At 49.6% G+C, this 20,512-nt stretch overlaps 1 protein-coding gene across 3 annotated transcripts in view; it reads right to left on the reverse strand.

Annotated features, from left to right (window-relative positions):
• RNF123 (ring finger protein 123) overlaps positions 1-19,920 on the reverse strand; it is a 49,587-nt gene extending 29,667 nt beyond the window's left edge. The window contains exons 1-21 of one of the 3 annotated variants that reach the window (XM_040076476.2): positions 19,753-19,920; positions 15,452-15,645; positions 14,377-14,461; positions 12,317-12,396; positions 11,365-11,462; positions 10,142-10,196; positions 9,730-9,815; positions 8,901-8,987; positions 8,335-8,402; positions 7,352-7,477; positions 6,523-6,637; positions 5,604-5,708; positions 5,348-5,473; positions 4,098-4,190; positions 3,832-3,905; positions 3,272-3,389; positions 2,672-2,771; positions 2,168-2,229; positions 2,007-2,078; positions 1,213-1,333; positions 327-428 (exon numbers count right to left, since the gene is read on the reverse strand). In XM_040076476.2, the coding sequence (XP_039932410.1) occupies positions 327-428; positions 1,213-1,333; positions 2,007-2,078; positions 2,168-2,229; positions 2,672-2,771; positions 3,272-3,389; positions 3,832-3,905; positions 4,098-4,190; positions 5,348-5,473; positions 5,604-5,708; positions 6,523-6,637; positions 7,352-7,477; positions 8,335-8,402; positions 8,901-8,987; positions 9,730-9,815; positions 10,142-10,196; positions 11,365-11,462; positions 12,317-12,396; positions 14,377-14,461; positions 15,452-15,533 (1,855 nt within the window). In that variant the 5' untranslated portion in view covers positions 15,534-15,645; positions 19,753-19,920. Of the gene's footprint in view, positions 1-326; positions 429-1,212; positions 1,334-2,006; positions 2,079-2,167; positions 2,230-2,671; positions 2,772-3,271; positions 3,390-3,831; positions 3,906-4,097; positions 4,191-5,347; positions 5,474-5,603; positions 5,709-6,522; positions 6,638-7,351; positions 7,478-8,334; positions 8,403-8,900; positions 8,988-9,729; positions 9,816-10,141; positions 10,197-11,364; positions 11,463-12,316; positions 12,397-14,376; positions 14,462-15,451; positions 15,646-17,671; positions 17,788-17,826; positions 17,893-19,752 lie in introns of those variants that run through there. The other 2 variants (XM_040076474.1, XM_040076475.1) reach the window with 2 other exon arrangements.
• Between the last annotated feature and the right edge of the window lie 592 nt (positions 19,921-20,512).

Raw genomic sequence — 20,512 nt, forward strand, 5'->3', positions numbered from 1 at the left:
TCAGCTGATGGTCAGTGCTTTGAAAGCTCCCAGCCCTTGGCTGGGGTGCGGCAAGAGCACCACACCAGAGGATATTCCCAGACAATCCCTTTCCATCCAACTGCCACGTGCCCAATTCAGGGATACAAACAGTAAACTGTTAACTTAAAGGACACTCCACCTAAGAGGTGTGGTGTCTTCTTCGGAATAATTTGAATCTCATTAAAATTCAGGTCTCCTCTCCCTGAATTTAATCAAAAATCACTACCCACAGCTCCCTTCCTGGAATGTCGTGCATGAATTCCATCCAAGACCTGGATTCAGGTATTGGCAATGAAAGCACTCACCTTTCAGAGTCTTCTTAAGATGAGACAAAAGACCTCCAAGTCGCTGAAGGTCAAAATAATCCACCTTCCCATTATAGAAGAGTTGAGGAGGGACATAGGCCTCTAAAACAGAGGAGGAGATTTGTTTGTTTCCACAAGTCCCATGCACAGGATCCACAAAGTCATGTAAGGGCTCCTAAAGCAGACCCCAGGACCCATATTTAGGAATAACATTTAGGGACAACTTTTGTTGTAATAAAAGCACAGGCCAATAAGGCAGAGGTGATTTCCACACTGGAGCAAGCATTAGACCCATGCAGAAACAGAAGCAACCAATAGCCATCAACAAGACTGCCAGCACTTCCTCCCTCCAGCCACAGCCACTGGGGTAAACTGGGATCATCAGAAAACTTGGCAGCTCTCCACCTAGCCACTCCAGCTCTGCCACTCAGTCCCACAGGGATAGTAAGCCACTTACTGAGTCTAGAGAAAAGGTCAGCCTAAAGTAACAAAAGGGAATGCCAGTGGGGTCTAAGGATGGGAAAGCAACTGGCATTGATTTAGTTTCCCCTTAATTCCACAGCTTGGGAACTCCAAAATCGGAAAAATATCTTCCCCGAAACTCTGACTAAGGGATCACTGAGCTGCCCTTCCACAGACCCACAGTCAAGAGTGGACTCTCCCCCAGAGCAAACAGGGGAATAGCAAACAGTACAGGTGTCCTTTTGCAAGTCTCAGATATGGATGTTAACTGGAACAGATCTGCACACGGGAGCTTCCCTGGGTGACGGAAGGCTCAAGCACTCATTAGAGACATAAAATTTCCAACATCCTGGAAAGCACTGCCCAGAGGCAAACCTTGTCCTAACCACAGAAAAGCCTGCAAAGCCTCTCCCCCAGGCCTCACCTTCACTGCTCAGGGCAGCTGGGGTCTTTGCTTTGTGGCCATCCCAGAAGTAGCGCAGGGCAGCGATGAGCCGGTGCAAGAAGCATACCATGTACTCTGGTGGGCACAGCACAGTCAAGTTCTAGGGCAAGAATGAGAGTCCAGCATCAGGGCAGACGTGAAAGTGCATCTCAGTCCAAAGGGCTACATGGAGCAGGCAGAAACTTTTGTGTGCCCAGCATCTCTAGCTTACAGCTCTGACAGAGAGCCCAGACCTGATGGTGAGCAGCAGTTTCCACCTCCAGGAAGTCTTGGGACACTTCTTGTGTCAGTGGTCTGACAGAGGATGAAGGATAACACAGATTCCATCATGAAAGATGTGACTGATAATGAACACAGGGATGCAGGTGAAGAAAGGGTTTCCTACAACAGCAGATGCCTGCCTCCCAATACTTCAGGCCAACAGCCTGACCGAGGGCCAGAGGAAGAGTCCTCCTCCAGGGAGGAGGATGCCAAAGCCAGCAGCCCCACTGTGGCAGAGCGCTCCACAGCCACACTCTCTGAGGGGCTATGGGAGGATGTTCAGCTCCCACCTAAGACTTCCCAAGGACCACTTTCCCATAAATCGCTGCACAGGTCCTATCTAACTTGCCTGGTTTCTAGCCTCAGATCTCCCCCTCCTCACTCCCTGCCGTATCTGGATCTCAGTGGATCAACTGCTGGAAGCAGCCCAGCCAGAAGGTCAGAGCTCCCAGCCTGAAGATGCAGAGAGCCCTCAGGGTCAGCCTTGTAGGAAGGCTGGCCCTCTGACTTACCCCTCTGTTGCTAGCGTTTTCCTGAAGAAACTTGCGGAATTTGTTTAGGAAGATGTATCTGGAGGCTTCCCCCTGGCAGAAGGAAACCCGGGTGGTAAATCTAGGATTTACAGAGCACATCACACAAAGACATTGTCACAAAAGACCCACTGAGTGCTTACCCCTCCTCGGTCCTTGTTGTTCAGCAGCAACTTCAGAATCTGAACCTGGAGACCTTCCACCACTAAAAGGGGGACACACATCTGCCATCAGAAAACAAGCACTGGAGAGCAAGCACCTCTCTTAACCCCAACTGCAGCACCCTGTTCCCAGGAGAAAGGCTGCCTCCCCAGCACAGCGGGCCCAGGAAGAACCAGTGACAGCAGAAGGCCAATCCCACCACTGAGAACTTTCTCCTCCACCACCTAGCAACAAATTCATCCACAGCTAAAAACCAATGCACAGGTTTGATCCTGCCCCATCATGAGGGGCTGCAGGTCTGCGCAGTGGTGTCCTGGCACTCCTACTGTGCCATCAGAACAGAGCATGGCTGGCCCCCACCTCTGCACCACAGCCTGTCCTGGCAGGAACACAGCTGGACTTCAGCTAGTGAATGGGATCTGGAAACAGATCAGGGCTGAACAAAAGGTGTGGGATCTTGGCAACTTCCCTCCCTCCTCACAAACCTTCAATGCGTTTCTTGAGCCGCTGGCAGCCTCTTTCATATGCCCGACGCCTCAATCTCTCCTCAGCACTCTCCTCTTTCACCTCCTTACTCTCCTTGCCCTGGTTGGGGGACAGATACTGATTAGTAGGAGACCACTGCATAGGAAAAATGTCTTACCAGAAACTCCCTTAAACAATGTGAAATGGAGAGCACAAACTCCCTGAAACAATGTGCCAGTGTGTGACTGCAGCTGGCAGCTCACCTAAACAGGTCTCCTCCAGCCTTGTAAGGAAAAAGGGCAGAAGATCTCTCGAGGACATCCCAGTCAACCCAATCTACCCAGTAATTCTTTAAATACTGTGAGGTTCCCTTCGAAATCTGTTGCCACAGAAAACTGTCCCCCTTCTCCTGTCTGAGCATCACATCTCAAACATACTCTCTAAGGGGACAAAAAAGATGACGGGAATAAAGAAACTACAGCTCTCATACAGCTCTGCAGGACCCGGCAGCGCTAACACAGCTGGAAACAGGGGCCATCCAACTTCCTCAGCCAGAAAAAGATGCAAATGGCAGGCGACAACATTTCCTCAGCCTCCTGGGTGGAGATGCCTGCACTCACCTCCTTGGTGAAGCGGTTTGGCCACCACGTGGTGGGAATGAGCTCCTGCAAACCTGCCTCCTCCACTCGCAGAGGGCTCTTGATGTAGAAGAACACAACAGAACGGAGCACGTCGAAGCTGTGCTGGAGTTAAAGCAAGCACAGAAGCTACAAGGGGAAAAGGGACAGGGCATGTCTCCAGAGCTGTAGTGAGAGACTCCTTTCCAAACTACCACTGCAAGATCCAGAGGCCTCTGGAGAAGCCACACACAACTATCAGCAGCCGCCCAAATGCTACCATAGAGCTGGACTGCTCTGAAAGAGGTTCTGCTCTAGGGATATTAGAGGTCGGTCAGGTAGAAATGAGCTCCTGTGTGTTACTAGGATGTGAACTATACAACACTGCTCCCTCCCCTCAAAGCAGGACTTTGTAGGGAATGGTGTCAGGCAGAGGAAACCTGAGAAATGACCTCTCAAGACAGGGTAGCTTCTGCTTCCTTAGACCTACAGGTCCTTGAAGTGTCTTTGGCTGCATTATTGAGGAAAGGGAAAACTGAGAGAGGAGGAGGCACAAAGGATACAGAACATTGCTGAGTAGGTATTTCCTAGATTTCTCATGCTTCAAGACTGCAATGGTGAGCCGGAGGTAGTGGATCTAGGAAAACAGGAGAAGCAAAAGTGACTCCATCTGCAGAATATACAACTCTCCAATAGCTACAGTGTGACAAAACTGCCATCTTTGGATGAAACAACTACAGCACCCAAAACATTGTGTACCTTTGGATAAGGGGACATAACAGAAGCTGGCTAGTCACAGATTCCTGGGGATCTAGAAGTGCATACTCACTTGTAATCCCAGGTCTGGGATGATGGGGGAGAACCTGTAAGCCCGCAGCAGGGACATCAGTAGCTGCTTGAGGCACTCATGCACTTCATACTCCTGAGAAAATAAGAAATACACTGAAGAACAACAGCAAGGAGTCAGGAACTGCTGTAGCTCCCAGAGTGAGACCTTGGAAGGAAGCATTCATTTATGAACTGAAAAAGCAGGTGCTCTGAACCCACAGTGTCCCTCTGACTCCACAGGAGAGAGTCCAAGCAGAAGTTGCTGCCAGTGCTTTGCTACAGGGAAACAAGTTTCTGCAGAAAGTCCAACCCAAAAGCCAGCTACAAAAAGCCAAAGTCCCAGGCCCTATTTGTTGGGCAGTCACCAGTCCTCTTACTCCCTGACTACCCAAGACCCAGTGTTGGTAGAACCAATGCAGAAGAGAAAGAAGTAAGTCTTGGGGAAATGTGATTAGAGAAGAGCTATCTGTTTGAACCCAACTCATAGCCAGCTAGCAGGATGAGAGCCAACTCTTCCACAAGCACAGCAGTCCTACCAGAGGGTCCAGTTTCACTGCCAAGATGGTGGGCCTCAAGGAGTCATGACATTTTTCCATTAAACTTCTCATGGCAGCTGGCTGGGCCAGTGCCCACATCTGTTAACTGTTACCCCAAAGGGCAGACGTGCTGTCTCCAAGCAAGTCCCTGGCAGTGACCTGGCAGTATAACCACCCAAGCACTGCAGCAGCAGCAGCTTCCCAGCTGCCTCAAACGTGTCCCAGGAAGGAGTAAGCTCATCCTGCATGGATAGGAAGGGAAGTTGGAGGAGGCTTTTCTCCAGCAGTGCTGGAGATAATGAGAGTGCACTGCACACTTCTACCCCAGTTCCACACACTTCGATTATCTCTTCAGTACATGGCAGCACTTAACACCTCCACAGTCAAATATACATTAATAACAATGAGAAGACTATTCTTATTGATAAATTTGATGTTTCCAGAAGCAGGAAGTTATTCACCATCATCTGTTCCTTTAGCAGTAGGAGAAGCTTAGAAATGCCTGGTTAACTCATCAGTATCTGCATTCAACCCTCAGTGCCTGGGTGTGCAGCAGCAGCCAGATGAGCTAATTGAGAGGGTGGTCTACCGCAAAGAAAAAAGAAGAGAAAGACACTGAACACTACCAGCATTTTGTAGGGAAGGCTCCTGCCCTCAGCACCTCCCAGGGTCTCCCTGGGATCCCTAGGGAGGAACCAGCACCCTAGCAACTCACCTCCATAAGAAGCCACATGAGATCCAGCAGCTGCTGAATAAGGGGGTGGGCCTCCACTGCCCCTCCTCGCTCAAGGATGCTCAACAGGAAGGTCATGAGCACATCTTCCACCAGGTACACCTTGCACTGCAGACAGAGAGCCAGGTCAACATTCCTCCATGGCACAGTCACTTCCCAGCAAAAGCTGGGGATTACTTTGCCTTGCAAGAGCAGGAACGAGCACTGCAGAACCTGGCAATGGGCAGGCAAAACTCACCATCAGAGGGGAGAAATAATTGAAGATGTGAGCTAATGTAATCAACACCGTGGGTTCTCCCTGCAGCTGCCACATGGATGTGTCTTTCTCCACCAGCTTCCCCTCCTGCAATGACAAACCCAGAAAAACACTTGGCTGGCTTGGATCCAGCCCAATCCACCTGTACACCAACAACGGAATGAACCACGTGCCTGGAGCAGCCACTGTTGCTGTCCCATGCCTGACTGCACTAAAAACCTTGAACACGGGAGTTTAGAATGCCAAAGAACCCAGGCCTATTCCTCTGGAAAGCTGTAGTGCAGTCCAGGTGTCTTTGGTGTCCACATGCAGGCACTTTGACAATGTTTTTCTAAGAAAAGGCTCAAGTTTACACGATCATTTGTAAATGGGAACACCTACAGAGGAGGACAACCAGCAAAGCAGGCCTCCACTGAAGCCAAGACCATGGCATATGGCATTCCCCATGCCTTGGGCATAACACATCATCTCTCATCCTAGTGAAAAACAATTGTTTCCAGCAAACAGAGCCACAGCCAAAACAATCCTGAAGGCAGACCTACCAGAATTTCATCCCATTACTGAACATCAGTAAAAAGCTTAGCATAAGAACAAACTGATTTCAAGGGTGTAAAAATCAAACCCAGCAGTTGTGACCCTGACAAACATCCCTTCTTGAATACTGGCAATGAAACTCCATAGGACTGAGAACAACAAAGCTCAGTATGACTTAAATTAAGTCCTGGAACTATCAAGAAGCCCATTTTGCAAGCCAGAGAGCTCCAGGGACACGCATGCCCCAGCCAAGGATTTAGACTCTCGGGTGTATGGAAACATCTGAGATGGCAGCACGTGCCAGGGAGAGCAGAACCAGATTTCCCAGCATGGTGCCCCTCAGATGCACCCAGCGTTGCCAGCATACCGTCACATCTATTCCAATATGGATCACATTCTTCAAGTAGCCCAACAGCTTCCGAGCCTTCAACAGGTCTGCCACAGGAGGATCTTGCAAGGGCCGGTAACCTTCCACGGGATAAGTAGGGAAGTGTTAAGGGAAAATGCAATCTCATCCTTTTGGGACTTCTTTTGACTTTCCTTTTGCAAGGAAAAGACTGTCTGCTTTACTTTGTACCCAATCCCAGTTCAAACCACAGTGCCTTCTACATGGATGATAAGCCATAAGCTCTTATCTCCACTTCCTCAATACTGCAAGCAGAAAGCATTTCCCTTCTGCTTGAGGTGAAATACTTTTTTCATCAGAAAGACGAGCTGGAGCTCCCACTACAGCCACCAACAGGCACAGCCAGCACTGCTCTGACAGGAGCTCCAGGCTTCAGCATCCACACAGCAACAGGCAACACTAACACCATGTCAGAGGTCCCATAAGGCTGGGAGGCAAAAGAGATGAGTGACCAAAAGGCTCAGCAGGACAGCAGCATTAGGGTTTCCAAAACTGCAGTGAGAATTTTGCAGGATCTGAGTGTCTAGGAGCAGGCAGCCCCCAGTTGTAGAAGTAGCTGCTGACTCAAAGCAGAAAGCAACTCTCATTTCAGAAACTTATGTTTGTGTCCTGGAGTTCTACTTCAGCTGAGGAGGTATTTGGCTCTCCTCCCCCCGACCCAGCTCTGCACACGAGTGCTGACAGCAGAAAGTGAACTGCAGTCAGGTGTGTATATTCTACAGTCTCCAAAGATGGTCTCAGGACAGGCTCTTCTCCCTTCAGACCTCCTCTGCCCACACCTAAAGGATATCGGAGCGGACGGCTTCCGAAGTTAAAAGCAACGGACTCTTTGAAGGAGAGGCTGATGGCAGGGAAATAAGCCATTCCAGCACCCCTCGTGATGTTATCAAAGGCAGTTCCCAGAGATATGCCGTTCCTGAAAGAAGGAAAACCCACAAGGTTTTAGTCACAGCAGGAGGGGGCTGAGGTCAGTTGGGCAATACAGAGATATCAACTTGCCAACACGGACACGCAGTCGGTCATGCCTCCTGTCATTCTTAACCTGGCACACATGCAAATGTCACAGCCCTGCTGAGTAACAGCCACGGGAAGCACAGGGGCACTCCCATTTTCACATGAGCATGGGAAGGCACTGGAGTCCACATAACACGCAGAGCCCACTCAGCTTCAAGGGCAACCCAAATCTGTGAGATAATTAAAGCAGCAGGACATTTTAAAGCACATGATTTTTTTGGCCTCATCTATTTGATGCTGGTGGCAATCAAGGATAATGCTTTCAATCTACTCCTCCATAAAAGATGACACGGACCATCTAACAGTTCTTAACTGCAACTGACTTGTTGCAGGCCAGAGCCAGAGAACAATTCTCATTGTGCATGGGAGCTGAAAACTGGAGATTTACCACTCTTTCCACAGCTCCTTGTGAATTTAGGATAGGCAAGGTCTACACTGACCACAGAAGCAATCAATTAAAGCCAAGGGTGGCATTAAGCATCACAAGAGATGCCCTTCCCTCTAAAATCCTGGTAAACTTTACAAAGACTTTGTAGCTTGAACATCTTCCTGCCAAATGTTTTCAACTGAATTGAACTGAGACCCAACAACCCATTCAGATGGTTTCTGAACACAAGGCAGAAAAACAAAGGCCGGAACTACCAAGGAACATAAACGGGAGAGAGCAGAAATAGGGCTCAGCAACCTGCTGAGCAGTGAGGAAAACCTTCTGTTACACACAGACATAAACAAAGCAGGGAACGGGGCAAAGATGCTTACAGGCAGAAAGCAATGGTGCCCTCATCAAGGTCTATCAGACAGCTGACGATGTCTCCTGCTGCCCAGGACTGCAGGAAAGGGAGAGAAGAGGTTAAACAAGTATTCCCAGGGTGTTCCCACATCACAAGAAAGACTGCAGCTCAACCAGTCCCTTGTGATTCAGGGTTAAAGAAGAGAGAGTTCCTTCTCCCAGCAGCTTACAGCATTTTCAGGCACTTCTGGAAGCTGCACATAAAGCCCCTGACTGGGATCTTTTCCCCCTCTGGCACTAGGAAAGTCTATTAAACCCAACAATGCACCACACTCTGATGCACTGCAGAGACCCAGAGCCTTCCAGGGACCAACAGCAGCACTAGGCTGGGAATCAGTCTGCTGGGGCTGCTAAACAGAGCACCCAGACAGCACGTCCAGCACCCCTAAAGTACAGACAACTGCTGGCACATAGCCTGAAGCAGGGAAGAAGGCCTGAGGGCACTTCACAAGGGCCAGCAGAATTCAGTGAGCAGGAGGAGTCACCTGCTTTCTCCCCTTTCCTCTCCATCCCATTCCAGGGGACAGCTACTCACTTTGCCGTAGTTTGTAGTAGTCACGTTCCACTTGCGCACCCTGTTTCCATCGTAGGCATATGAGTCTGGTGTGTCCCCAACGCCTTCCTGCACCAAAGTACAAAAGAGGAGACTCAGAGCAGACCAGGCATAGAAGATTCCTCTCACTGCAAGAGAACCGTGAAGGGAGAGACCAGCAGACAGAAAGAGCAGATGACAGCACACATGCTCTGCCTGGGAAAAATTCATTCCTCACTCTAGGAATGAATCCAGTGGCTCGTGATCTTTGGTTCAGAGAAATGCACCGCTCCCTACTGATTTTTGGGTCAGAAGAAGTGTACTGACATCCAACACTTCCCATTTCTATCAAAGCAGCTCCCCGGGATGCCCATCACTTCCCCTCTCACACACTGCAGAGTGACAAGTTAGTGAAACTCTGCAGCTGACATCCCTTTCCAGCACCAAACATCCCACCCAGATGAAACAACATCCCACCCTCTCCTGGACAAAAAAGGCCCCATAGCACCAGCTGCTGAGGCCCATCCCAAGGGACAGGCTGCCACCACTGCAGACACACACACACTTTTTGGGAAAGACACCAGCTGAAAGTCAGTATGTAGCAGTTCTATGTGCAGCAAGAGCACAGCAACACACCCAGCACAGGCTTTCACACTGTGCACCATTCTGTGGATGCACACAGAGTCTGGTAAAGACTCTTAAAACAGCAGGCCTGGCATTTCCTGTGTCTGTATGGCATTTCTGGTGTGAATGCCAAGGCACAGCATCAAAGCAATCCTATACACTGACTCAAAAAGCAATGGAGGAGCATCCCCCAGAGTAGCTATACTACCTCCTGATTAAATCTGCAGTTGAGAGTACACCAGCCAATCTGCATGAGCCCCTGGGAGGAGATGAGCACCTCATAAATCCATTTCCCTGAAAGAAAATGAGATGTCACACAGTGAATTCTTGTCCCCTGGCCTGTTGTTAGAGAACCTGAACCTGGCACTGCTCCCACAGAGATACATGTGGCACACAAAGGAGGTTCAGGACATCCTCAGGATTCCCCTCCCACCCCTTTACTCTGGCATCACACGATCTCCCATCCTTCTCATTCCCTGGAAAAGATCAGTGAATGAACTGGGGAAGAGGGTGGTCAAGATCTTGAACATATTCAAGATTTCCTGAGCTCTCCAGTTGTCTAACTCCCCATACACTCCTCCCAGGGTCTTTTCTCAAACAGCACTGGTTTATCTCCTTACCTTTATACACACATGTAGTGGCTCTGATGGACCCAAAGTTACTGTGGCCAATCACCTGGACCAACAAAAAAAAGATATTTTAACATCAGACAAAAAGAGAGGCTTGTTCAGTCCTTCCCATTCCCTCTGTCCTAGCACTCAAAACCAAAGCAAGATGGAGAGCTATTCAGGAGGACAGTGTAAGGACAAGAAGGGACATCTTCCCCACCCCAGCAGCTGTACTTGGAGTCAACTGGCCCCAGGGAATCCTTCAGGTCTCTCCTACAGCTCATCTGGACTTGATAAACCCCAGTGAAGCACCCAGCATGGTAGCAGTACACGGGCAACATGCTGACATACAGGTTCCCAGTGGATTGGCACGAAATTGTATACAAAAGTGATTATGATATGGGAAAGATATATGAATGCTGGACAAGTTAGAACAAAACTATAGATTCAAGATGTCCAGACTAAAGGCTAGGATTGGCAGGTAACATGCTGCCTAGAAACTGAACCGTGTTAAATCTTGCCATCTTGGGATAGACCACGAAGAGGAAATGAAAGCAGGAACAAGGAATTCACAGACAAGCCTGTCCAATCCATTCTGTGGGGCAATTCTAGGTACAGCCAAAGTAAACTACAGCAGATGGTTAAAGGGAAAGGGGAAACCAGGGCAGTATGATTTGTAAGAGGCTAAAAAGCAGGCATAGATTAAGGAGGGAATCAGCTCAGGAGCAGAGGATGTGCTTGCTTGGTGAAGAGTGAAAGGAATGCAGAAATTACTGAAGTAGGAAAGGGTTAAATTCCAGTGGATTCTTTCAGTCGATTTTTTGCACAGGCAACTTCAGCTAAGGAGCAAGCAGGTAATTAGTGGAAATAAAGGAGAAAGGAAAACCTCAGCTTTAGCCTCTTTCTAGCCTTTTAAGAACCAACAGGAAGGAAGAGGCAGTCTGCTGGAGGGAGGGACAAGAAAGCTGGCTGCTTAGCCAAGTCAGCCCCTGGGCCAGGGTAATCCTTTCACTTCCTCACAGCCCCACTCAGACCTTGCTGAGACTTAGCAGTAGTGCTAGACTTTTTCCCAGGAGAGCTCATTTCCTCCAGGATCCTGCAGCTTTCGGGGCAGACTCCATTTACACACACTACAAAGCCACCGGCAGGGATCTACTACAAAGAACAAACCAAGAAGCCCCAAGTGCTTTTAGTCCCACAAAACCATTTCCTGCTGTGTCCAGCAACACACTCACCCCAAGTAAGTCATCATCGACCAGCAGGAGCCCCTCAAAGCCGCTTGTGTGGTCCAACACCACAGTGGAGGGACCGAGCCGGCCCTCTGCCACTTGATCTGAAACAAGAGTTGCAGAAAACCTGCTGGGGAGAGCTGTGCACAGCTTTAACAGTTTTAAGAGATTTAACAGTTCACCTGCTGGGAGCTTCCAGCCAGACTGCAACAGCACCCGGATTCTGCTACAGGGGAGGAAGATTAAAATAGTGTTGCCTACGTTAGACTCTGAGAAACTCAGAAAACGGGAGAGATTTAAAAGAAAGTCTTCACAGCAACTCAGCTATGCAGTATTCAGGACAGATTCAATTTTCCACATTAAATTTTCCTGAAAATTTTACTTTGACAAAATTCAAAGGCTATACTCCGTGCCAAATGTTTGGCCAACATGTCACATTTTGATTGCAGCCAGCAAGAAAAATTCGCCTTTCTAGGAGGGGAGCCAGGTTGTATCTTGTCACATTCTGATTCACTGAGAGAAATGATGCTAGTAAGAACACAGGGTACAGCCTGAGGCCCCAAGTGAATACCTGCAGTGGAGACCAGCGTGTAAAAATTGTCAACAAGCCTCTGTATCTCTCTGTATCTCTCTCTGTATCTCCCACTGAGGACAGCACTGCACACTCCTGGTTAAAGCAATGGCTCTGCATATCATTACCAGTAAAATACCACCAACATTTGCCCCCACATTGCTTTTCCAGATATTTTAGCCTGGAAATATGCCTCCATCTGCAAACAAACCTGCTGCAGGGCTGGCTGATGAGCCCCTCACAGGCAGGATTTAAAGGCACAATAAATCAGAGCACAGGGAGGCAGAACAGTGCTCACTCAGGGAAATGCCTTTCATGATACAACTTGTCCTTTCCAATTAAGCAGCACAAGCAAGAAGCACAAATTGGACAGGCAGTATCTCCTACCTCTGCTGTCTTCAGAGCCATTCTCCTCTGCCAGCAATCGCTCAAGGTGCTCCTGTAGGTTCTGGAACGTCAGGTGCTTCCTAAGGAATAAACACACAGGAGTCCTTAAAAAACTTTGTCTCCAATTTTTCAAGAGTTGCAGCCCAGACACATGTCCTGTGTTGAGACACGAACCATGAAGTTCTGTCCATCTGTTTCATGTCACGAATCTAAGGAACTTGTTGCCCATCATGTCAGGGCAATGAATGAAGGATGGAACAAATACAGCACAAACAAGCCAAGTAGTTAACAAAGAATTTTAGTCTTCAGTCTGCTCGGAAGTGTTTTGAGGCAGTAAGAAAACTGTGGTACAAGACAGCAAGAAAGCAGCTGTACTACCAATAACTATGGACATGACTTTGCTGCAGTCAGCATCATACAAACATGGCCTAAGTCAGGATTCATTTTCCCCCAAAGTATTTTGCAATACAAAGAGAGAGGACCACAGCAGCAGCTGTAGCAGTTCAGACAAAGGTCAGGCTAGTCCAGCATCTTCTCTCTGTGAAAACAGCTAAAACCATTTTGTTTTCATCCTGAAAATTCTCACATGCATCCCCTTTGGGTCACTGTTCTAGAGATCTTACTGCCCTTCCTTGGTTCTCTCCTTTCAAGGATAGTTAGCTGATCCTTGCACAAGAACCTCCTTTGACTGTGAGAACCACTAGTTGTTCCTATCCCTGCTTTCCAAACCCATCTGGGAAACAACTTCTCACTTCTTCAGGACTAGTGATTTCCCTAAGATTGGTGAGAGACATTGTGAAATTCTGGTGGATGTGAAGATGCACAAAAGTGAAATCAAAGAATCAGTTTTGGTTGGCATGAGAAGGGTGGCTTCAGCAAAGCTGCTTAATCAGCACTGGCACGGAGGAGGAGTTCAGGGAAGGAGAGTGGAAGAGCATGAGACAGGCAGAGAGATGTCTGCAGTGAGCTCCTCTGTGAAGAATTCAGGCCTCTGAAGGCAAGCTGTCATACCATAAAAGTTGCTCTCATATGGCAAATGTTATTTCCAAGACCTCTTTGACTGCTACTGGGCTTTCTACCAAGTAGCCATGTCCAGGGAAAAAGGGTGGAAGGCAGGGGAAAAAAAAGAGAGACCAGTCCAACAAACTATCAGTTCTGTCCATTCAAGTCAATAATCACCAGACAAAGAGATCAGAAATGCTGAAAACCAAAATGCTCAGGCAGATGGACTGCTCCAAGGCTTGCTGGCAGGAGAGCTTGTGGTAAAGTAACATGACCCACTTTGCCTCCCCCGCACCATCACCCTGGCTCACCAAGAGCCAGAGGGCCAAGGACTATTTATAGCAGCTCTGAGCTCACGTTGGAGCTGGCAGCCCTAAGTATAGCCCGTGGAATGTGACCCCAGCCGCGCTGCAGCACGGCCAACAGCAGGAGCCACAGGCCTGCCTCACTCTGCCACACTCCTACCTGCCCTGAACCTGTCTGACTTGCCTCTGGCAAAAGAGATGCAAGAGGAATTCTTCTCATCCAACACTACCAGTTTCTGGGATAAAAGATGAAGGGGAACTAAAAATAAATAGGAAAAAAGCAGTCGCTAAACAGGAATTTTGTGTTTCTCTTCCCTTGGTGACTCGTAATAAAAGTACAAATAGTTCCACAGCCTGAAAAATGTATGGCATTGCATGGATCTGCAACAGTCTTGCCTTTAAGTTACAGGGTACTATCAACCTATTTTTAATTTCTGCACCTGAAACCTGTGCATTTTGCATTTACAAGCTAAGGGGGAAAAGGAACAACCAGGTGAATGCTTACTTATTTCAAAAGCACTGCCTACTGATGTTGCAGATGGGATTTTTCATGCAAAAAATAATCCTTCCTCACAAGCTCAGCAGTTTGAAAAAGCCATTAAAAGAGCAGACCTCAGAGTTGTTTCTGTAACATGGAGCTGCTGTGCCTTTAACAAAGATCACTGTGTGGTACTAAAAGATCTTTCCTTTCAGGCAGTGCTGTTTATCTGGAGGTGGCACCGCTTGCCACCTGGGCAGTGAGAAGTCTGATACCTGTAAGCAGCTGCAGGCTGGTTCCCATCAGCACTGGTAAAGACTCGATGCAGATAATCATTCAGCAGCCTGCTGTTCACGATCCCTTGGGAAAAACAGAAAGGAAATAAGCTTAGATAGTCTGGGGTAAACTCAAACATGAATTTCATGTAAAAGCGAGAAACTGGTAACTATGGGTAAATTATGTTCTTGTTTGCTGATCAACACAGTGGAAAATGAAGCTTCAAGCAGTCATCCATCACCTTATTGTCCTCACTAGCAGAACCAGAGTCCAGCATTACTGGGTGCATCTCCTCAGAAAAGCTCTCTCCAATTTGAGCCGCTCTGCCATAGCAACCGGAAGCCTATAAATCGTTCCACACAGGTGGAAGTACATCCTCAGGAATCCTGCTGTGCTATTTCCTGATAAAGTAACTCTAAAAGCTGAAAGTAGGAATCCATTTTATTATTAAAAAACCCAAAATCTTAACACTACTGCAATTCCTGATGTCCTACTCATATTCAGGATGTCTCTTAACCACATAAAAGATGGTGAGATGGAAAGGCTGCAGTGCAGCTCACCTCATGTAACTCAGAACCCTTCTTAATGATGTGTGCCTCACCTTCACTAAACAACCCTTAGTGTCACACTGATGCAGCATTCCTTGTTTCTGAGTGCAACAGTGCCCTCAAATGCCATAAGCACACTTGTGCTGGATTGGTGACGCCAAGAAAAAAACCAGACTGCCTGGCAGGTAGCAGAAAAGGACAATTTGAGAATTTGACAAGCTGTTCATCCTGGAAGGGGAACTCCCTAAATCAGATGACTCTCAAATCAGATGGCAGGCAGGCAACAAAACACTCTCCAGCCTTATGAGGCAGGGATGTGTGCTGAAGAAAAGGCTCTGTGTCATGAGCTTCTGGAGGAATGTCCCATCCAAAATCTCATCTCGCTTTGAGGATTTACTCAGTTTCAGCCCCTTTACACCTCACACTACCAAGGTAACTGCAACTGGAAGCCAGCTGATCTCAAGGGACGGGACGCTCCCTGAATCCACAGTGCTCCTGTTTTCACAAGGCATGTACAGGCCCCCACCTGTGACCTTGGACTTCTCTGGCTCAGTGGTCAGCCTGTAATTCTTCCTTGAGAAAGCAGTCCCAGCACCTCTTGACGTCATTCTTCACAGGCACCACTTCCAGAGCAGACATAAGACGGGCAGATGTCTAGAACAAAACCTTCTGGGGAAGATGCTGTCTTTAGACTTCTCCCGTTCTTGAAGATTGGTTTACCTGAATTAAACAACAGGGATAAGCAAAAAAATAGTCAGTCCTTGCATGTCTTAATGACATTACACAGGAGCCCCAAACCAGCTAACTGCCGACCCTGATCTCAGTCCCACTGCTGTCCAACAGCTCAAAGCCTCCCCAGAGTAGACGAGCCATGAAGCCACACTCCAGGCAGCCACACAAACCCCACTCCAAACAAAGGCACAGGCACAACCAAGCCAGAAACACAGGCAACCTTCACACCAAGCCTGGGCCAGAAGCACTGAGCCGGCACCACTGTCAAACACTGCTAAAACTGCGAACCACGCTGCACGGCTGCTCATGTCCTGACAAACATTTCTGCCTTTCTCTCCCACTCTGTATTCTTTAGGACAGCAACATGTGCCTGGTTAATCTTCTATTTAACAGGTGTTTAGATTATTCCACTACCCAAAACAAAGAGAGAGGAAGAAGGAATGAGACAAATGCAGATGGACTGGACTACAATAGAATATCACTAACTACAACATGAAAGACCCAGCTGTCAGAGTCACGGGGACAAAAGCAGACACAGGTAATGTACAATAGTGTTTACAAGTGAAAATCTACCACGAGACTACAGATTCCTGGTACCACTAGAATGCTCTCAGAGCTGACATGTGCCAGGACAAAAAAGAATTCATTCAGGTGGCTAGTTCCATCCAGCTTCCAAACATTAGGTTATACCCCTCTCCTGCTTCCAACTGCCCCAATAGTCAACCCTCACTGGAAGACTCTCCCTGGGCATCCATCTGTCAAAGCACTTTGTGACACACAGCAACAGGAGGATGCAACAGGAGCAAAGGCTGCAGGAATTAAATGCTCATTGGCAACCTCACGCAGAGGAGAAACTAAGGAGAACCCAAGAAAAGTTAGTGACTCCAGAAAAGGAGTGCCAAGTAACACAAGCGCTACAGCAACTCCAAATCTCCTGAGCTTCAGCTAGACTTGGGAAAGGGTTTCCTAAAACTCCTTTCCTCAGGACCACCCCAGCACCCAGCAGTGGAGCAACGCTGCCCGGTCTCCCTCAGGCAGCACTGCTGAGCAAAATAGCAGGAACAAAGCAAAAACCAGCCTGGATCAAAGGTCCTGGATGATGCGTCAGGAACTCAAAACAAGAGCTAAAACACTAAAGAGAAACACATCGTTTACTACCAAAGCAGAGCAGACAGCATGTGTACTACCCTAAAAGTACTCAACACATGACGTGATTTCACCTCTGTCAGGACAAGTTAAAAACACCCGAGGGCAGTCAGGAGTGCCCACGGCTCTCCTAAAAGACAGTCACTCTGGTAACCAGCGCTGCTGAAAGAGCCCGAATGCCCAAAGCAGAGCATGCAGCACCGCCACACTGGCACCATATGAGATGTAGTGCTAGCAGTGCTGCAGTGCCAGGGTGTTTGCCCAGTTGGAGCAGACGTTGCTTTCAACAGGTCTGGGAAAGGGCAGAGCAGGGGGGGACACACATCTGCCCCACGTGTGATTCACAGAAACAAAGATGCCCTGCTCTGAGCCTGGCCCCAGGCCGAAATCCCCTCTTTGTAAAAGCAAGCAGCTTCCAGCAGCAGGGCAGAACACACAACACAGGAGCAACCAAATCTTAAATGGAGGCGACTGGAGGCAGGCGAGGAGGCTGAGAAGCCAGGCCGTCCAACACAACTTTGTCTGGCAGCTGCCGGCCAAGCCCTGAGACTGGCAGCAGGCAACGGGAAACAGCACAGCCCGACACGGATCACAAAACTGCCCTGCCTTCATCCCAGGCGTGTGTCTCCGTGGCACCGCAGCCTGCCGGCACCCCCAACCCACAACCACCAGGCAGCACTGCCGCCCTCACATCCAGGAACCGGCCCCAAAGCCGAGGTGGGCAGCACTCCCAGAGCCCAGCGGCGCCCCATAACCCAGAGACACCCCCTAAACCGGGCGGCACTCCCTGCAGCCACAGACACGGCCAAACCCGGAAGGACCCTCCATGCCCACGAACACCCCAAACCCGAGAAGCCCCTACACCTGCCTACAACCCGTGAGGCGCGGCAGCCGCCCCCCGATCGGGCGCCTCCCGCATAGCCGGACGACACTCCCGGAGCCGGCCGTGCCCCGAGTCCCCCCGCGGCCCCCGGGAGCCCCCGCGCTGCCGGGACCGGGCCCCGCCGCCGCCGCCGCACTCACCGCCGGCCCGGCCGCACCGCCTCCGCCGCCGCTGCCGCTACGGCGACCCGCGAGGGCCATGGCGGGCGGGCGGGACGCGTTGCCGGGAGACGGGCAGGACTCTCTCCGCGCTCCGTAGGGCCGGGCTCCGGGGCCCTGCCCCAGGGAAGGACAGCGGGCAGAAACCCACCCAGGTACTTGTGTGAACTCCTCTGGAAGAAACAGAACAGGGTCAGGGTCGCCGAGACGCGAAGCTCTGGGCCGTGGAGCTGGCAAGCGGTCAAAGCCAGCCCGCACGAGGGAGGCCGGGGTTGGTGCTGCCAACCCCCAGGGAGACAACAACCTTCTGGCCCAGACCCCGAACGCTGCCCTCGGAGAGAGAGGAGGAGGAAGATGTCGGCACATGAACGTGGAGCCTCTCAGTGCATTTTATTGTGCCCGTGGAGTGGGATCAGGGCCAGTACTGGGGGACGGTCCACAGCAGGCCCTGTGGTGGTTTCCAGGATGGTTGTGGGGATCCTGAGTCCAACATTGCAAATGAGAGCAGTCTTGGATCTACGTGGGCCCAGGGAACATGGACTGGAGCATCTGACGCTTTCAAGATAGAAACACAGAGTCACAGATTTGGGCTGTAAGGAACCTGAAAAGTAATCAGATTCCACCTCCCTGCCGTGGGCAGGGACACCTCCCAGGAGACCACGTTGCTCCAAGCCCCATGCAGTCTGGCCTTGAACACTTCCATGGATAGAGCAGCCACAGCTTCTCTGGGCAACCTGTGCCAAGGCCTCAGCAACCCCACAGCTCACTGGCATGCAACTCCAGCAGCCCCAGCACCACCACTGATCTTCCATCAGAGTCCTCTTGTGTCTCCCCAGATCCAGAAAATGTCAGATGCTCCAGCACCCCTGGGCCCGTGGGGATCCAAGACTGCTCCAAGCTGCAGCGTTGTGCCCAGAATTCCCCCAGGCAGCCCAGATGCTGCTGCAGGACCTACCATGCACTGTCCCCCAGTGCTGGCCCTGACCCCACTTCACTGGCACAATATAGTGCACTGGGAGGCTCTCTCAGGCCTGACAAAAGTATTTGGCCACAGAACCATTACACTGGGCCACTGGGAACAAAATGCTCTATGTCCTGAAGTCTGACCTTGTGCAGCTTCTCCTTCCTCTGTAAACCTAGGCTTTTTACAGCAGACTCATTGAAATATAAAGGTTTCTGCCTGAGAAACAATAACTTTGCAGTCTCTCCTAAGGTATGGGGAAATCACAACACCACACAATTCAGTCTTTCCAGACACTGGGCCACAGTGGAGCTGTAGACTCACTGAACAATTCACTTCTGTAAAGCAAAATTATTTCTCCACTTCTGTCTCTGTTTACTTGACTGCAAATCTACACAATCTATTTGATACTGTTCTTGAGCTCACATACAACCTTCAGGTCAGGTATGGAAAACAATCCACAATTCACACATGCATTTGGTTATAGCATCGGTAGAGCTCAAGAAATGGCCTTTTCCTAGAAACCACTTTGGGAAAGCTCTTGGACTTGGGAGATTTCCTCCTAGTCACAAGTCTGGACCTACCAAAGACTTTGGCATACACTGCACCTGTTATCTAACACATGGTCAAGAAACTGCCCTGGCTCTTCAACTGGATCCAAACTGAAGAATTTACCTGAAATAAACAAGGGATTCTGTGTGGAAGAGGCCTGCGCCAGTCTCTGGATTGCTGACCATTTACATCTGCCGCTGCTCCCAAGTCATCTCCTAACACACTTGAGCTTCCTCTCCTGTCAGGAAGAGATTCTGCAATATGCTAGGAAGCAGGTAGGGTAGGAGAGACTGAAACCTCTCCTTGAGACACCTGGAGGGCCTGCAAGGATGTCTTGTGAAGGAAAAAAAAAAAAAAAAGCAACCAGAGGGAAGTATAGAGCAGAGGCTGTTTACCCTCAGAAACTTCTTGGGCAGCCAAGAGGCTGCTTCACCAATCTGGGCGTTCTTGCAGTGCTGCAACACAGGTTTTGATCCAGAGGCAGAAGCAGTCCCCAGGGGACGGCAGACCAGGCTATGGACTCAGGTGGAGTGCCCAGGCAGCAGGAATGCTTCCTCAGCCAGCATCAGAGTCCACTACTGAACCTGCTTGGACAACAACCAGACAATGTCTCAGGTACAACCAGAATAGGGAAAAGGAATATGAAATCCAGCCTTGAAGAATTCGGGTCTGAAATGCAATTCAGGATCAGGACAGAAACCGGAACTGCCCAGAAGTCCTACAATACTAGTGTGACACTGCTGGGAGTGACTGCTTCCTTCAGCTCCTGCTTTTAGTGTGTCCCCAGTGATCCTCTTTTGGATCCTCTTCCAAGCCAAACTCTGGTGCTTGAGATTTTCTCAACCAGCCTTTCTGGTATTTTGCTTGGCTTTCCAAGGCCAGGGCATGGCATAACTCCATTAGCTTGATGCTGACAGAAGTGATTCATTCAGGGAACAAGCACCTTGAAAGTAGCACTTGGTGCCATGGTCTGGTTGGCATGGTGGTGATCAGTCACAGGCTGGACTCGATGATCTTCAGAGGTCTTTTCCAACCTAAATGATTCTGTGATATTGCGATGAGAGGGAGAACTGTCTCAGGGAGAAAGAACCCTTCATTTGGTATTGCAGCGATCGCGTTGGGGAACGGCAGCCGGATCCGCAGCCGGGGAACAGC

The sequence above is a fragment of the Hirundo rustica genome, chromosome 12, assembly GCF_015227805.2.
Source record: "Hirundo rustica isolate bHirRus1 chromosome 12, bHirRus1.pri.v3, whole genome shotgun sequence".
NCBI lineage: Eukaryota > Metazoa > Chordata > Aves > Passeriformes > Hirundinidae > Hirundo > Hirundo rustica.